This window comes from Malaclemys terrapin, chromosome 9, assembly GCF_027887155.1.
Source record: "Malaclemys terrapin pileata isolate rMalTer1 chromosome 9, rMalTer1.hap1, whole genome shotgun sequence".
Taxonomy (NCBI): domain Eukaryota; kingdom Metazoa; phylum Chordata; order Testudines; family Emydidae; genus Malaclemys; species Malaclemys terrapin.
The window spans coordinates 36,255,609-36,273,892 of record NC_071513.1 but is presented as its reverse complement, the minus strand read 5'-3'; the positions used below and the strand labels follow the sequence as shown (position 1 = coordinate 36,273,892).

General features: G+C 37.9%; 1 protein-coding gene across 6 annotated transcripts in view; it reads right to left on the bottom strand.

The window, feature by feature from the left end:
- DIAPH2 (diaphanous related formin 2) overlaps positions 1 to 18,284 on the bottom strand; it is an 869,427-nt gene that overhangs the window by 670,148 nt on the left and 180,995 nt on the right. For all 6 annotated transcript variants that reach the window (XM_054038969.1, XM_054038972.1, XM_054038973.1 and 3 more), the window contains 5 exons: positions 14,330 to 14,404; positions 14,175 to 14,244; positions 12,237 to 12,373; positions 10,212 to 10,320; positions 3,531 to 3,641 (listed from right to left, as the gene is read on the bottom strand). In XM_054038969.1, coding sequence (XP_053894944.1) covers positions 3,531 to 3,641; positions 10,212 to 10,320; positions 12,237 to 12,373; positions 14,175 to 14,244; positions 14,330 to 14,404 — 502 coding nt within the window. The remainder of the gene's footprint in view (positions 1 to 3,530; positions 3,642 to 10,211; positions 10,321 to 12,236; positions 12,374 to 14,174; positions 14,245 to 14,329; positions 14,405 to 18,284) is intronic.

The window sequence follows — 18,284 nt, the reverse complement described above, 5'->3', positions numbered from 1 at the left end:
ACACCAATATTCCACACAAAGATGGACTACAAGCTATCAGGAACAGTATCCCTGATAATGTCACAGCTAACCTGGTGGCTGAACTTTGTGATTTTGTCCTCACCCACAACTATTTCACATTTGGGGACAATATATACCTTCAAGTCAGCGGCACTGCTATGGGTACCCGCATGGCCCCACAATATGCCAACATTTTTATGGCTGACTTAGAACAACGCTTCCTTAGCTCTCGTCCCCTAACGCCCCTACTCTACTTGCGCTACATTGATGACATCTTCATCATCTGGACCCATGGAAAAGAAGCCCTTGAGGAATTTCACCATGATTTCAATAATTTCCATCCCACCATCAACCTCAGCCTAGATCAATCCACACAAGCGGTCCATTTCCTGGACACTACTGTGCTAATAAGCGATGGTCACATCAATACCACCCTATACCGGAAACCTACTGACCGCTACACTTACCTACATGCCTCCAGCTTCCATCCAGGACACACCACACGATCCATTGTCTACAGCCAAGCTCTAAGATATAACCGCATTTGCTCCAATCCCTCGGATAGAGACAAGCACCTACAAGATCTCTATCAAGCATTCTTAAAACTACAATACCCACCTGCTGAAGTGAAAAAACAGATTGACAGAGCCAGACGAGTACCCAGAAGTCACCTCCTACAAGACAGGCCCAACAAAGAAAATAACAGAACACCACTAGCTGTCACCTTCAGCCCCCAACTAAAACCTCTCCAGCGCATCATCAGAGATCTACAACCTATCCTGAAAGATGATCCTTTACTCTCACAGATCTTGGGAGACAGACCTGTCCTCGCTTACAGACAACCCCCCAACCTAAAGCAAATACTCACCAGCAACCACACATCACTGAACAAAACCACTAACCCAGGAACCTATCCTTGTAACAAACCCCGATGCCAACTCTGTCCACATATCTATTCAAGTGACATCATCATAGGACCTAATCACATCAGCCATTCCATCAGGGGCTCGTTCACCTGCACATCTACCAATGTGATCTATGCCATCATGTGCCAGCAATGCCCCTCTGCCATGTACATTGGCCAAACCGGACAGTCTCTACGCAAAAGAATTAATGGACACAAATCTGACATCAGGAATCAAAATACTCAAAAACCAGTGGGAGAACACTTTAACCTGTCTGGTCATTCAGTGACAGACCTGCGGGTGGCTATATTACAACAGAAAAACTTCAAAAACAGACTCCAAAGAGAGACTGCAGAGCTAGAATTGATATGCAAACTAGACACAATCAACTCCGGTTTGAATAAGGACTGGGAATGGCTGAGCCATTACAAACGTTGACTATCTCCCCTTGTAAGTACTCTCACACTTCTTATCACACTGTCTGTACTCGGCTAGCTTGATTATCACTTCAAAAGTTTTTTTTTTTTTTTTTTTTTTTTTTTTTCTCTTAATTAATTGGCCTCTCAGAGTTAGTAAGACAACTCCCACCTGTTTATGCTCTCTGTATGTGTGTATATATATCTCCTCATTATATGTTCCATTCTATATGCATCCGAAGAAGTGGGCTGTAGTCCACGAAAGCTTATGCTCTAATAAATTTGTTAGTCTCTAAGGTGCCACAAGTACTCCTGTTCTTCTAAATTCAGAGACATAAACTTCATTTTGCCAGCGCTATTCCCTTCCATCTCAAAGATTCAGCCACTGTGATGTGTTTATTTCTCACCTGCAGAGGGAACTATGAGAAATCATTATATGGGGCTGATACAGTTTTAGAATTTGTTGGGAAACTGTCTGTCAAAACTCAAAAAAATAAAAAATGAATATTTAACCCTCTTCACAGTATGGCCAGAAAAAGCAAAATGTACCTCAAACTTCTTCAGTGGAGCAGCTTAAAGAACAAAAAACTAGAGTACATTTAATATTATTTTTTAACTAAAAAAAAAGTTAGAAAAACTGAGTGGCCTCCTTCAGTTATCCACCTGAACAAAAAAAGAAAGATTAAAAATTAGAGGTATAAAAATCAGATATCATCTTGAACTTGAGTGTGATAACAGAAGCTGCAGATCGAAGTTCTTGATTAACCCAAGAGAGAAAAGTGAACAGTGGTCCAAAACCTGAAAACTTAGAAATGCTCTGTTACTGGTGCTCAGAGTAATGCAGGTACTTGATAACCACTGTGGCAAGAGAATCAGTAATGTAGCTACATCAAGTCCTGCTGCCAGTGTTAGAAGCAGCAGGACACTGCACCTGTATCCACTAACACTGCACAGGCTGCACTTCCAAAAGTAATAGCAGTAGAAACACTAAGCATGGCAGGCCACCATCCAACACCCACATCGCTGGGCTCATTCCTACCCCCAAGAGTAAAACTTTTGTTTGCCGCCCCCACCCTTTTTTTTTTTTTTTTAATGTAGCCATTGTTTCCGAACTAGCAGCTGTAAGGATTCAAACCCTAATTCAGCATTCCAAGGCCATATGTATCCAAATGAAGGTACTTATGATTGTACTCAGTGTTAACCAGATGTATCCTGGCTGTCAATTTCTGGAACACCACATAGAACGAAGTTCTTTTAATGTGGTGGAGGGCACCTGGTACACACTCTCCCATTTTCAGATACAGTGAAGTAGTACTGTGCTGCGCTGCCATCGTAATGCAACACCTGAGCCAGCTGAAGCATACCAAGAGATTAAAGTTCATAAAGTACAATAAAAAAAATTACATGATTTTAGATAAAATCCTCGTACAGTATTCCATTACTAATAGAAAACAGTACAACAAGAAAGCAGACACATGTATGCTATGATGCCCTGCTGTTAAAAATAGTTTGCATCTTCATACTAGGAATATTTGCATTGTAATATTTGTCCTCACCAAGATAAGACAGTGTTTAAATGGCTGACTGATTTTGTTCTTCTGATTTTAAAAAAATTAATAAAATTGGAGAGGGGCTCAAGGCAAGCATGAGAACTGGGATTCTACAGAATTGTAGAAATAATTTTAAATGGAAAGCAGATCTATGACTATCTGCTTTCAAAATTATATATATTGAAGTTCATTTGACAAATGGTGAGCTCATTTTCTGCATAATGAAAATTAAGTCTGTTAGGACTGTCACAGTAATTGACCAATTCATTTCTGGTAGTGTTATGCTGATATGCAAAAGCAAGAAAGTAAGATTCCTAAAGCAACTCTGTTAACTTGTTTTTTGTTTTTTTGGCTGCATAATCTGTTATTGTGTTCAGAATAAAACTTTTAAGAACTACTAAAATATTACCAGGTCCTAAATACAAGTAAAGAATACCTAAAATATTAGGCAGGAAGTAAAATGAAAATGGATTTGGCAGGTGGGTCATTATTGGCAGTGTGATTTCTCACTCACCTTTTCATTTATCTGAGATTTGAATGAAGCATTAAAATTCAACCAGGCTGCCTCAGACAGGTTTACTTTTGTTTTATAACATTGCCGTGAGGTTAATAATAATAATTACTTTAATTTCTGTAGTTAACATGTGGAAACCACTTACTGGCAATATTTTCTTCAGTCCACAGCGTAGGAATTCATTTCTCAAGTGTATCCTAAAATCAAGATCTTCTGGAGAAGTGACAAGGGCATTTATAAACTGCATGCAGGCCACCTGTAATTAGAAAAATTAAGTTACTAAAAATCTCTCTCTCAGCGCATACACATGGTTTACATACAAGCAAATAAATCCTTTCTGCCTTTAAATATTTAAAAACTTTCTAATCAAATATAGTGGCATAAAGCAAAGAACAACAAAGACGTTTCTCATCATATTGTCCAGTTAAAATCCAGTACTACTTAATAATTTTACAATGGCTGAAATAATTTTGTTTACAAGTGTAACGAATGTGCAAGGACTGCCATCTGAACAGACAAACATTGAAAGGTTCATCTGATTTTAAGCTTAACACTTTTATGAAACTTTGAGGAGAAGTTTACAGTTTCTGGTTTTTATTTTTTGTTTGCATGCCTGTATGATTTAAAATTAATTCCTTGATAAAGATAATGAGATTTGGCTTTTTCCCCAGTGAATACCTATTGTTTTTGAAAGAAGTTCTCTCTTTGATGTATTTAGGGAACATTTCAACAAGATTTCAATTTATACTAGAGGTATATTATATTGTGTATATATACATACACACACACACACAATTCATATTATGCACTGTAATATATACATATATATATATATACACACACACACATATATATATATATATATATATACACACACACACATATATATATATATATATATACACACACAACTCATATTATGCACTGTAATATATATATTTATATTTATATTAATAATTATATTTATATTAATATTTATATATTACAGTGAATAATATGAATTGTATTATCTGCTAAAATTTAGAACAAATTTGTCATTTACTATAATTTAATGAAGCTTCTATAAATAAGTTTAATGAAATTTTAAACAAAGACAACATATAACCCTGCACCTTTTTGCCTGATCTACATGCTGTATCCATAATGTAGCCAAGTATACAAACATTTTGTTCACTGGCTATGTTGTTTTGTTTCATTTGGTTTTAACTAAATATGATAGCCATTTTTATATCTATAAATTAAATCAGAAGAGCAAAAAATTCATCCTATTAAAAGCAAGTGTGATGGTCCTATGCAACACTTTAGGCTACCCCTAAATATGTTCTTCATATATAGATAAGTCACTGATGTTTATAAGCAGATTCATTATGTTTCATTCATATTATAATGGTTAAACAACTATGCTAAATAGGTCCATGCAATAGCAAATTTGTTCCATTTGCTTACATAAAGTACTATGATCACTATATAGAATTATGCTGCTAATGAAGGTTTCAGGTTTTGTTTCTGATAATGATATCCATGCTGGAGGACTTGCTTCATCTTCCCAGTATTTTTGCGATAACTGGAGATTAGAAGACAAATCAACAAAAAGCTAATTGCCAGGTGTCTTTTGCATTACTCCTGCATAGCATTTTGGAAAACGCCTGAAGTCTCAAGCTACTGACTTACAGTTTAATTGAACAGCTGTGCATTTTAATTGATTTATTTTAAAAACAGGCAGACAATAATGTAATGCCAAAAGTGCTGATACACATTAAGACTGCAAGGGGACTCCTGGGAAATTTCAGGTTTGGTGAAAGATGTTAACGGCAAGTAAAAGCAGAACCAACATAAAAATCAATAGTAGCCAGGGAAAAAAAATAAGCAACCGATGAAAAATACCCTTTCAATTTTAATTACTTTCACCATTTAGTTTTAATCAAACACCTTAAGGAGTGTGTTACATTTGTACCGAAAAGCACAGAAAAGTTTGTACTGAAAAGGTTGGAGCAGTGCAACCTTCTATACAGCTGTAGAAAGCTGGTAGAGGCTATGGATACTGTACAAGCCCATAACTACATTATCATTGTGTTTGCTTGAGTGATCCTTGTTATGTTACAACTATGACATGACTGAACAAGCCAAAGTACATGTCCAATCGGAAATTAATAGAGAGAAAAGGTGCCATCTGCTATGATTGTTTCTGCCAGAAGAAATTCTGGCTTAATGGCTTGTGTTAGTACATTACAAGTAAAGAACATTTTTGTCAGAAACAAGTTAATGAGTCTTGCAGTTCTACCTTTGCTCAAGTGTATATATTTGGATCAAAGAGATAATAAAAATGGGGGAGAAAAACCTATAAAATGGACTTCTTTTGTAACATCTGTATGATTGACTGTAGTACAAGGATATTATCATATCATAATATTCTATGATAGAAGATATTCATTTGATAGACAATGCATTAATGCATTACAGAATATTCAAGTAATGAAACTAGATGGGTTTCTCCAGCTGGCAAAATAAAATTCTTATTAATAATAAATAATAAAACATGTACCTGGGGATATTAAGAGAGATTAACCACAAAGAAAAAAGTGTATAAAGGAAATATTGATTTAACTATTTTAATTTAGATACTTTTCTGTTCTCAGACATGGCCACCAATACATTATAAACTGCTATCTAAACTGAATTATCTCACCTATAGTCTACCACGAAAACCATAAAGGTAGAGATCATATACTTATATGTTTAGTTATCATGAGGGCAAGCAAAAGATGGCTACAAGACTTTTCTTCCTGTTTTACAATTTAGCCTGCTTAATGGTAAAAGATGGATGTAAAAATGCCAATCTGAATGGATTCCAGTAAAATGAAGACTTCTGTGTTTCCTAAATTTAAAAATAAATAAATAAAATCAATAAATAACTTCCTTCCCTCCTTCCCCACAAATTCTACTTTGGCACATGGGTTCTCAACTCATGGCCATTTTCCCCCCAAAATGGAAATTTAAGTTAATTTAACTAAATTTGAGTTGTAGAAAGGAAAAAACCAACAACATGTAATTTGTAGTACTTTGCATCCACTTTGTCTTTATAAAAATACCTTTTTAGAGTAAAACAAAAAATTGTTTTTTTTAAATTTGGAGTTATAAAACACTGCCCTGGGGTGTCCAAGTGCATGAAGAGGGGAAAGAAGTGTTTTAAATTAATGTGTGTCTTAAACTTTAATAAAAAGTTCAAGGCACATTAAGGTGCCAGGAGAAACAAATCAAAATAATGAAGTTCACATTAGGCACTAAATCCCTAATACATGAACATAACAGAATCAATACAACATTCTATTTACGTGTGATCTTAAAATATTTAAATGAATTCTCTTGCATGATTCTGAACATATTAATATTCTTCCCATGTAAAAAGATGTTACATTACTTTTAAAAACGCATGTTTTAACTTCTGACAACAAAAACATCTAGGATATCGATATGCAAAATATCTAAAAAACATAATTGATGTTACGGTTTTGAGCGCCGCGAATATTCTTTTATTCAGCAAGGAAACAGGATGGCCTTGCAGCATGACATTGACCTTCAAAGATCATAATCTTACTTTCATACTACTGTAGAACTAGCTTTTCATATTGTTCTGTAAAGATTACAAAAGGTATCTTTGTCATAGGGCCTTATCCTTTCAGTGGAAAGGTCATACAATCAATCATTATCTTACTCACAAAAGATATTATAGGACTTGACTTCATCCCTCTGTCATGATTCAGAGCTAACACACAATGTGGGCAAAATCCCCCACTCAACAGATACACTAGATGGACCTCTCCGGGGATTTTGACTTTTAACCTATACATCGCCAAAGGTTATTCAGTTACTAAACTGGTATTTTTCTTCATAATCACAAACTTGGCTGACAAAGATCCATAATGATTTATACCACAGCTATACAAATGCCATTGACCTTCTGTGTTATGCGTATACATATATAGAATAAAAGCTTTAACACAAAAGTAGATGGATCTTGTATACCTAACACTGCTTTCAAAATAGCTAAGGAAATTCTCGGCTTTCAAGAGTCATTTTTAATTACTAAATGTATTGAACCATTCAAATAAAAACATATCTATGGATTTCTATCAAGATTCATAATCATAGCATCTAAGCACTGGTAAGATTTTCCAAAATTAACTACATATTCATCACCCTAGAAAGGCACAAAACATTTTGACATCAGTTGCAATTTATAAATTGGTTCATTCTACTTAGTGAATATATCCATCGTACATGATACTGTATACTTGACAATCCTGAAGCAGTAAAAGTGTAGTTTGATGGTTTTCCGGGTGACAGGGGAAAGCAACTTTTGTAATAGTGGATATTTTTATTTATCTATTTAAATATACTAAGACAATCATCTACTCCCCAATTTAGTGATACTCCAACTGGCTGAGGAACGTTGAAGGCATCTTGCCATCAGCACCTTTCTGAACATTGGTAAGAAGTGGTCACGTAAAGTTTTGTTAAGTGAGCGATCCAGATACCCATTCCAAGGATTTTCTTTTAGTTAAGGCTAAAAAGTCACAACAGAAGCTAAATTCTTCAAACCTGTATGAGCACAAACCTGGCCTGTTCTCTTCAACAGTGGCTGCACTGAAATCACTTCATGTCTTTCATATATCTTATTTTCTTCTTAGGCATTTGCTCGGAAATCCCAATCCAGAACTTTAGACAAAATTGCTAAGCTATGAAGCAGCTGTTTTTATATTTCCATGCCCTGTATTTCAAAGACTTAAAAAAATTCCCAAACCAGTATTGCATGTCTTGGGTCAGAGAGCAACTCTGCATATAAAGTAGCAATTAGCTATATTAGCAATGGCTAATAACATTGAGCAGATGAACTTCACATGGAGTTGGATGGTGGAAGAATATGGTATCCTGTAGACAGCCATCCTGCAAGTCTATGGGATCAGGATTGGATGAAATGCTTTCAGCTTCTACATATATTTAATCCTAAAACCCATTTTACGGTACTGTATAATATATATCACAGTATCTAAAGCAGTAGTTGTGACAGACATGAATCTGCTATGTAATAATCTAGAAATACTGATGTATAATTTTCTCAACACTAATGGGTTAATGGGGCTTTGCTGCACAAACTTATTTGTCTAGCTTAACAGGGGACTGTTCGGGAAATCAACAGGAAAGCAAAACATGACTAAATAAGCAGCCTCCCAAAAAAAACATTTTGGCAATAAAAAGATAATGGGGTAAGCTATTAATTTCAAGGATCCTACATCCTGTCTCCAATGAAGGTGCAAGCTTTGTTTTGCCAATGCTGAGAGCTAACAGTGCAAGGCCTGGTCTAAGAATTGGAGAATTACACCATTCGACCCTAAGAGAGAGGAGTACTTAAGGCCTGAAATCTAACTGGTGGTACAAAGGAGACACAACAGGTCAGAGGTGCACCTAGAAATTGTGACACAGTGCTAAAAGTATTTTCTATGGATAAAGAAAGGGAGAAGTGTGATTAATAGGACGTTAAACATGTAATGAAAAATGGAAATAGACTTTTCACATACGGCAGGCACTGTAACTTCTAAAATTTTGTTGTTACTTGAGTGTTGTTCAGGAAACCAGCTGGTCCTTGAAAAACAGAGTAGACCGTAATTTTTAATGGAAAATTCTCTCCTAATGGACTTAAACCACTGTGTCCAGCAAGCCAGCATGAACACAACTATAGCAGGAAAGGAGTGGCCAGGGAATACATGACCTATTATGGATCTACCACAGCCCTTCCAATTATGACTAACGCTATGCTTTAGTCATGGGTATTTTTAGTAAAAGTCATGGACAGGTCACAGGCAGTAAACAAAAATGCATGGTCCGTGACCTGTCTATGACTTATACCAGGGGTCCGCAACCTTTCAGAAGTGGTGTGCCAAGTCTTCATTTATTTACTCTAATTTAAGGATTCGGGTGCCAGTCATACATTTTAACATTTTTAGAAGATCTCCTTCTCTAAGTCTATAATATATAACTAAACTATTGTTGTATGTAAAGTAAATAAGGTTTTTAAAATGTTTAAGAAGCTTCATTTAAAATTAAATTAAAATGCAAAGCCCCCGGGACCAGTGGCCAGGAACTGGGTAGTGTGAGTACCACTGAAAATCAGCTCGTGTACCGCCTTTGGCACGTGTGCCATAGGTTGCCTACCCCTGACTTATACTATGCACCCCTAACTAAAACTTGGATCGGTGGGCCAGGAGTGTTCTGTGGTTGTGGTCCAGGTCACCGCAGATGCTGGGGGTGAGGCAGCTGGCGGTGTGTGCCCCGGGATCTCTGCTGGTGCTGGGAGCAGGGGTCCCAGGCTGCTGGGGGGCGGGGGATGGTGGGGCTGGCAGGCTCCCTACCCAGCTCTGCATGTCCCTGCGGTTCCAAATCCAAAATCAGCCAGTAATACTGGGGTCAACATTCCCCAGAATTTTCCAAGATTGCCTTTATTACTGAGACTGTTAATCAAGCAATGTCTAATACAACCAATTAATTATTGTATGTCTGCAAGGCTCTTCAAATATTTCCACTGAATTGAAGTCTTCTTGATTTTGTATTCATAGATGCTAACTGCTGGAAACCAGTTTCCACTGAGTTTGTCTACCTAATTACTCCCAACAATATTTTTTTCTTTTATTGAAATATATAAAGGCACAAATTTACATAGCAAAACAATTAAAAGATGCTAACACAGTTGAGCTGATTTCATTTTGTTACCATTTTCGATTATATTTAGACATCTGACAATTAGATCATGTCCAAGATACAGCAAACCCACCTGCAACTGCAAAGCTTCATGGTTCTCCAATCCTTGCACAACTGGAGAAAAACGTTCTCTGTTATTTCTCTCAGCTGCAGTCGTTATAGCTTCTAAAAGTTTGTCCAGACTGAGAGAGAGAGAGAGAGAGAGAGAGAGAGAGAGAGAGAGAGTGAGTGTGAGTGAGAGGGGAATTCATAGGTAGTTTACCAGGGAGCTTACCTACTTTCAGGCTTCCCCTTTCAATATCGATCTAATCACTTGCAGACCACACAAGAATGTAATAAATTGTATGCTAGATCTTCCACGTGAGGTATTAAAACCAAAGCTTCAAATGACTTCAGAATGCCTAAGCTACTTCAAAATGAAAATTCAATCACAGTATCTGGGAAATCTGTTAAGAGTTTTGTTTTGTTTTTTAATTAGTCTTCTTGGTTAAAAATCAATCATACAAGTTCAGAGAAAAACTTAATATTTTGCATCCTTTGCCATTTAAATACTAGTGTCACCTTTGACTGGACACCAGCATCAACACTGGATATGTACATATATTGCTTGTTATTTAGCTGTTCACTAGGACTCATCTAAACCTAAATACGTTTTTATTTACAAGACTCAGGCCCTTACCATATAATTATTTGATACGGGACCTTATCAAAGGCATTTTAAAAATTAAAAGTAAATTATTGGGTCCATTTGGTCACCTTTATCTACTCTCTCATTAATTTTTTGAAGTATTCTACCAGATTAAATTTACTGCCATAAAAACCATAATGGTTTGACCCATATGTACGCAGGAGCTCTTCTACTCTATTCTTACATTGCCTGTCAATTTCTCTGGAACTGAGAACTGGCTCACCAGCCAATAACTCAGTGTCTCAATCACGGCAATTTGAAGTTTTGCCTCCTGCTACAGACAAGCCCATGAAAGAAACCAACAGAACTCCACTGGTCATCACCTACAGTCCTCAGCTTAAACCTCTCCAACGCATCATCAGTGATCTACAACCCATCCTGCACAATGATCCCTCACTTTCACAGACCTTGGGAGGCAGGCCAGTCCTCGCCCACAGACAACCCGCCAACCTTAAGCATATTCTCACCAGCAACCACGCACCGCACCATAACAACTCTAACTCAGGAACCAACCCATGCAACAAACCTCGATGCCAACTCTGCCCACATATCTACACCAGCAACACCATCACAGGACCTAACCAGATCAGCTACAACATCACCGGCTCATTCACCTGCACGTCCACCAATGTTAGATATGCCATCATGTGCCAGCAATACCCCTCTGCTATGTACATTGGCCAAACTGGACAGTCACTACGCAAGAGGATAAATGGACACAAGTCAGATATCAGGCAATATACAAAAACCTGTAGGAGAACACTTCAACCTCCCTGGCCACACAATAGCAGATGTAAAGGTAGCCATCTTACAGCAAAAAAACTTCAGGACCAGACTCCAAAGAGAAACTGCTGAGCTTCAGTTCATTTGCAAATTTGACACCATCAGATCAGGATTAAACAAAGACTGTGAATGACTATCCAATTACAGAAGCAGTTTCTCCTCCCTTGGTGTTCACACTTCAACTGCTAGCAGAGCACCTCACCCTCCCTGATTGAACTAACCTCGTTATCTCCATACTGATTTATACCTGCCTCTGGAAATTTCCATTACTTGTGTCTAATGAAGTGGGCATTCACCCACAAAAGCTTATGCTCCAATACTTCTGTTAGTCTTAAAGGTGCCACAGGACCCTCTGTTGCTTTTTAGAAGAGGAAAAGGTTACTAAAGACATTTGTAAGATAAATGACTTATCACCAGACATGAGTTTACCCCATTTTATACTACTAAAGAAGAAAATAGAGAGTAACAAAATAATCTACAACATGCAAAACTAATCGAAACATTTGTAATCGCCTTCTCATGCCAAAACACACAAAACAACACAGGAATAGATGAAATGGAAAACTCAAGTTAGTTATTTGCTCAAAGTCTTACATACAATAAGTATCTCTTCAACATATTACTTACATGTTTTCCTCTCCAACAATACAAATGGCAGAAAGTATTTTTACTGTTTCCGTCATCATGTTTGGTTGCTTTGGATCAATTGCTCTTGCTAGTAACAAAAGGCTTCTTTCATCTCCTAGAGTCCTTTGCAATCCGTACTTCAAAAAGAGAGAGACAACAATGAGTTCTTCTTGAAAAGGTTATTCCTCTCCCTCAGACACATCTAGCCTGAGTATCCAAGATTGGACATAAAAAGTATTTTTTTTTTCCCCAAGTATTTTCACTTCAATGGGAAACTTGCTTCAGCACACGGACAGCTTTATTGCTTGTGGACCAAATTCATCTTTTAAACTATAATCTTCTTCCTGAAAATGACAAATCTTACTAATTCAGATATGCTGAAATATAATAGGTATCCCGACTAAGAGGTTCCATCACCTTTTTCCCCCCACCTACATCCAATGATTGAATCTTTCATCAATACATTCAGCTAAGTAACAGCAATAAAGCTAAGTAACAATAATAAATTGCTACATTTAGCATGAAACTGCAAGGTGAACACCAGTAAATGAATACTTTGCAGTTTGTTATGAGATTAAAAGTCACAAATCATCTAATAATGCAACTTTCAAAAAACAGCTCACAGAAGTAAAACTCTTCAAGGACACGAATCTTTGAAACAAACTTTGGTTAGATTCCACTTTAACTGGTTAACATCTGGAAACATAATTCCAATGTATTCCTTTAAATCTAGTATCTATTTTTAAGTTTGGAAATAGCAACTACTAGAAACTTCAATTACGCACATACACTAGCTCATATTAAGAGAAAATAGGTATATTTTATGTCTGTGATTGAACACAATATCTGAGTGTACTCTGACTTCATCTGTGTGTACAAAAAGCTGTATATAAAATTAACAGCTTAAATCATTCTGTTTACCAGAATGTGAAATCTCAAAACAGGTTTAAAAAACAAAACAAAACAAAACAAAAAAAACACATTTTTCTCAAGATGCAGAGCACCTAGAACTTGTTTTGTGGTCAATGGGGGCTGAGAGTTCAGCACCTCTCTGAAAACCTAAACATGTGTTTATCTTGCTAAGAACAGAACTAGGTGATTAACTTTGGACATCCATGCCTGAATATGATGGCTGAATGACTATATCATCTGTCTTATGAGTATTAAGCATTTCTCTATTTCTCCGCTTTCATATTGTTCTGGCCTTCTATTTCTACAGTTTAAAGAATACCACAAAGTTCCCTACAATCTGCTCACCATATGTAGCCTTGACATTTCTTACAGAAAAAAACATAATGTTCATTGTCATTCCCAAATTCATGGGTTTTTTAATATATTAAAATTAAACATTTTAGTTCAAGAAAACAGCTGAGCCCATGAATTATGATTTCTACTACTCCACACCAACAGAGCACCCATCCAAGACTCTGGATAGCCTTCATAATATCTTAAAAACAAACCAACCCTGCCCATTACTTCTGGATCACAGTATCTGAGAAATAATGGCATCATTAATTTTAACTTCCTCTAAATAATCCCCACCATAGTTCTTCCTCCTCTTTCACCCATCTCTTAACAGGCTAGAGAAAAGAGACAAACTTTTTTATTATTATTTCCACTTTACAGAAGCATTATGAATATTTCCCTAACAAGCAAATTAAATTTGGTCCACAGCATTCAATAAAATTGTGACTGAAACATCCTTTTAACTCACTGAAGATACATGAACTGGACACTCAAGTCTGTACTGCATCCTTATCCCCAATTCTCTAATGCAGGACTTAAATATCCACTACTCTGAATTTCTCACTTTTGACAAAGAAGCATGACTAAAAGAAAAGATGCAATAAAGTTAAACTTCATTATTGAACTTAGCTCTTTATCAAACAGGCAGGCATGATCAAAGCACCTAAAACTAAACAAAAATATTTCTCTTACCTTATTATTCATAAATGCTTTGAGGCACTGAATAAGCTTATGTTGATTCTTCTTGTCAATACTTTCTTGCCTTGAAAGAAAAACCAACAGCATTAACTAAGGTCAAAACCTTAATAGCAGTTTCCATCTCCCACCCCAATGTTTTGGGTTCTTACTGTTTCTTGTCCAGAAGCCTTTCCAGTACATCCAACAGAAGCCCAAGACCTTCATGTCCAAAATTGTTGACCCAGCTGTGGGAAGAGTAAAATATACATGTTAATTGAGTCATTTTTTATTTCATTTGACCAAATGTGCAACTATTCTCCAATATGATGATTTGTCCCGTGTTCCCAATATATTTTATAAATGACCAAGACATTAGTTCAAATCTGTTTTAGTGTATTGATATACAACCCCCGAATTTTGGACACTGACTCTGGCTAGCTTTGAGCATGACAAATAAAATTTCTCCAGTTATAGAATATAAATCCAGTGTTGACATTTGGAAAATTGCTTCACATATTTAACAGCACAACAGACTAGGGAAATGCAGTGTAGATTAAATTAGTATAAGGTGGGTGGAGCCATAGGTTGAAAGACCTTATTCAGTTATCAGTGTGTCGGAGAAAACCCACAGTTCTCACTCTCTGGTTGGGTGCAGCAAAGTCAGATACTTTATTATCTCTAGCAATTGCGTGGAGGGAGAGAGTGCACTAGGACACCGGGTTTCCTCCGCCTAGGCAGGTCTCTCTACAGGTAAACAATTACAGCAAGCATTTATACCTTTTGTTACATACAATAATAAGCAACAGCTGCATTTTGTTTATACATAGATCATCCTGATATCTTATTTTTCTCACTTATTTAGACTCTAGTCTACATTCCATATTTATCTACACACGGTCGCAACAACTTCTCACACAATTCTTTCCCACTCACCTCACATAATCCTCACTTCTACAAATCTCGCGTTATTAGGATTACAGTTAGCCTAACTCTTCTCACAGAAGAGACAGTATGCATTGAAATCCCCTTCAAATCCCTGTCAGTTCTTGCTCTACTTCCACACACACCCCTTTTGTACTTCTAGTACAACTAACATCCTTAAACCTCCATTCACTGGTTCACTGTCAAACTTGGACAATGTATATAGTTGGGTCCCACAGGATCTGTCTTGGGTCTGGTACTATACGATATTTTCATTACTCTCCATTCCATTATCCAACTCATTATGCTTATAAAAATCTGCAGATGATGCCAAACTGGAAGGGCCTTCTAGCACTTTAGAATTCTAAATGACCTTGACAAATTAGAGAATTGGTCAGAAATTAATAAAATGAAATTCAATAAAGGGAAGAACAAAATGACTGCTGTTAGGAAGGAAAAGACACAGGCATAGCTACAAAATGGAGAATAACTAGCAAAGTGTAGTACTGTAATGCTGAAAATGGATCTGGAGATTATTGTGGTTCACAAGCTAAGTAAAAGCCAACAATGTAAATGCGAAAAAGTCTAATATCATTTTGGGGTGAATGTCAGATGTGAAGAAATGAGAGAATTGCCCCATGCTACTTGGCACTGGTGAGGCCTCAACTCGAGCACTGTGTCCCACTGCAGGAGTTACACTTTAGGAAAGCTGGAGACAAACTGAAGAGCAGTTCAGCGGAGAGCCACAAAAATGATACAAGGTTTAGAACCCTGACTTAAAAGGAAAGATTAAAAATACGGGGCATGTTTTATGTTGAGAGAAGAAGACTGAGTGGGACCTGTTAACAGTCTTCAAGTACTTTAAGTGTTGTAATAAAAGATGCTGATCAATTGTTCTCCAGGTCCACCAATGGTAGGACCATAAGTAATCAGTTTAATGTGCAACAAAAGATGTGTAGGATAGCTATTAAGGAAAACTTTCTACCTGTAAGGACAGTTAAGTACTGGAATAGATTACCAAGGATGGTTGTGGACTCCCCTCATTGGAGGTTTTTAAAGGCAGGTCCTGCTTCAATGCAGGACACTGGACTAGATGACCCCTCAAGATCCCTTGTTCCAGTCCTTCCTTTCTACCATTCTAAGTCACCATCACAGCAACTGCACAGGTTTGTGCTTCCTATCTTAGGCTATGTCTACACTACACAACTTTTAGCAACAAGGATGTCTCATTACAGCCACTTCGCTAAAAGGTACACAGTGTAGCCACTGTTTGTTGGCTCTCCTGCCAACAAAACACTTCCACCCGCAATGAGCGGCATTAGTGTTGTCGGCAGGAGGGCGCTCCTGCTGACAAAGCTGTTCACACCAGAGCTTGCCATCAGCAAAACTTTTTTCTTTTTTGGGGGGGATGAGGGGTGGGATGGGAGGAGGCTTGTAATGCTGCTGAAAGATTAAAGTTTTGTCATTGAGTTGCAAGTGTAGATGTTGCCTCAGTCTTATCACTGAGGACAGAGTTTCCACAAGGGCTCGTAACCTACAATAGGCATCAGATTTTCCAAAGAGCTCAGCTCAGCTCCCACTTAGGCACCAAATTAAGTGACCGGATTTAAAAAATACTTGTACACATTGGGTGCTAAAGTCTTACGAAAATTTGGCCATAAACCTTACAAAAGCAAACTATATGCTCAATACTTTTGAATATCTAGCCCTAAATGACACATCAGACATGGCCAAGAATGCAGCGTAGCAAAGAACCTTCTTTTTAGAGCTTTTTCTTCTCTCTTTTTTTTATTTAAACAAAAACGACCAGGAAAAACCTAAAGTTCTTGTTTTACCAGTTTCAACCCAAATTTTTCAAGTGCTCTAACTCCTTGGACCCAGCTTCCCTCCCACAGAGCCCTCTCCAAATGGTGCGGCACTACGCACCTGTTCCAAGAGGAAGCCAAGAGAGTAACTACCGGTTGGTGGTTGCTGCATTTGGCACTGTAAGGCAAGATGCGCAGGGAGCCTCGTCCCAGCAACTGACACATGCCAACAAGAGTGGAAGCCTGAACCCCAGTGAGTACTGGCCCCCCATCTACTTCCCCTGCCCTTCAGTGTGGCCACAGAGCCACATCCACTCCTCCCACAAGAGTGCCAGGCATCCTCATGGGGCATACTCTGCCTACGACCGCAGCCCCCCTATAAGTACCAGGCACCATGTACACGCAAAAGACATGAACCCTTCTTCCCTGCCCTCCAGGAGTGCTGGAGCCAGGAAGGGGCACCCATCCATTTCCCCACCACACAGTGTTCGCAGAGCAGGGAAGACGGTGGTATCAGCCCCTTAAGTGCTTGTGGATCTGTCATCCTCAGTGCCAGGCACCACTCCCTACCATGGGGCTCTCCCTCCTGCCCTCTGCTCCCTGTGAGTGCTGGGCACCCCATGAGCCCCCAGTCCCAGAGTATCAGGCACCCTCAGCACCCCCCCCGCCCCCCTGCAGAGCTGAGGAGCACATGGCATGGTGAAGAAAGTAGTGGCTTTGTCTCTCAGTCAATCAGTGGGAGCAGGGTTGGGTGCCAATGGCAGGATTACTCCCTGCTCATTCATTCCCATCCCACTCTCTCCTCACTCCACCCCCACCCACAGTCCTTCAGCTACATTTGAAAGTGCAGGAGAACAAGCCTCGGAAAAGACACTTCGAAAAACCTGCTGAGAGTTTGCGCTACCCAGGCCTTTTGGCATTTACACTGAATCCCCTTTAATCAAGCATAAAAACACTCCATTGTTTTTAAACTGTTTTCAAAAGAAAACAAAATCCATTACAACATTAAGCTTTTTATTTATAATACTCTTAGTTTCTCTGTTTTTTCATCCTCCCGTCCCCCAACATTAACCGGATAATTACCCAAAAGCTATTAAACTATTTTTCCCCAGATTTACATCTTTTTCCCTTCATTTTTTGTAATAAACACCACCAAATTCCCAGAAAACTTTAAACAAAATAAAAACTAGGAATGAGGGGCCTTAAGTATGAATATAGATGTCAAATATGCCCTGAAAATATATTCAACAGCTACAGTTCTCTCTGACTCTTTTAATCAGTAAACCATTTATCTGTTACAAGTTACATTACAACCCATTATCCCTATACATCTGCCTAAACTTTAGTTTCTTCTTGGTGCTCAGTGGAGTGGGAACCAATCCATATCCAACAGGTGCAA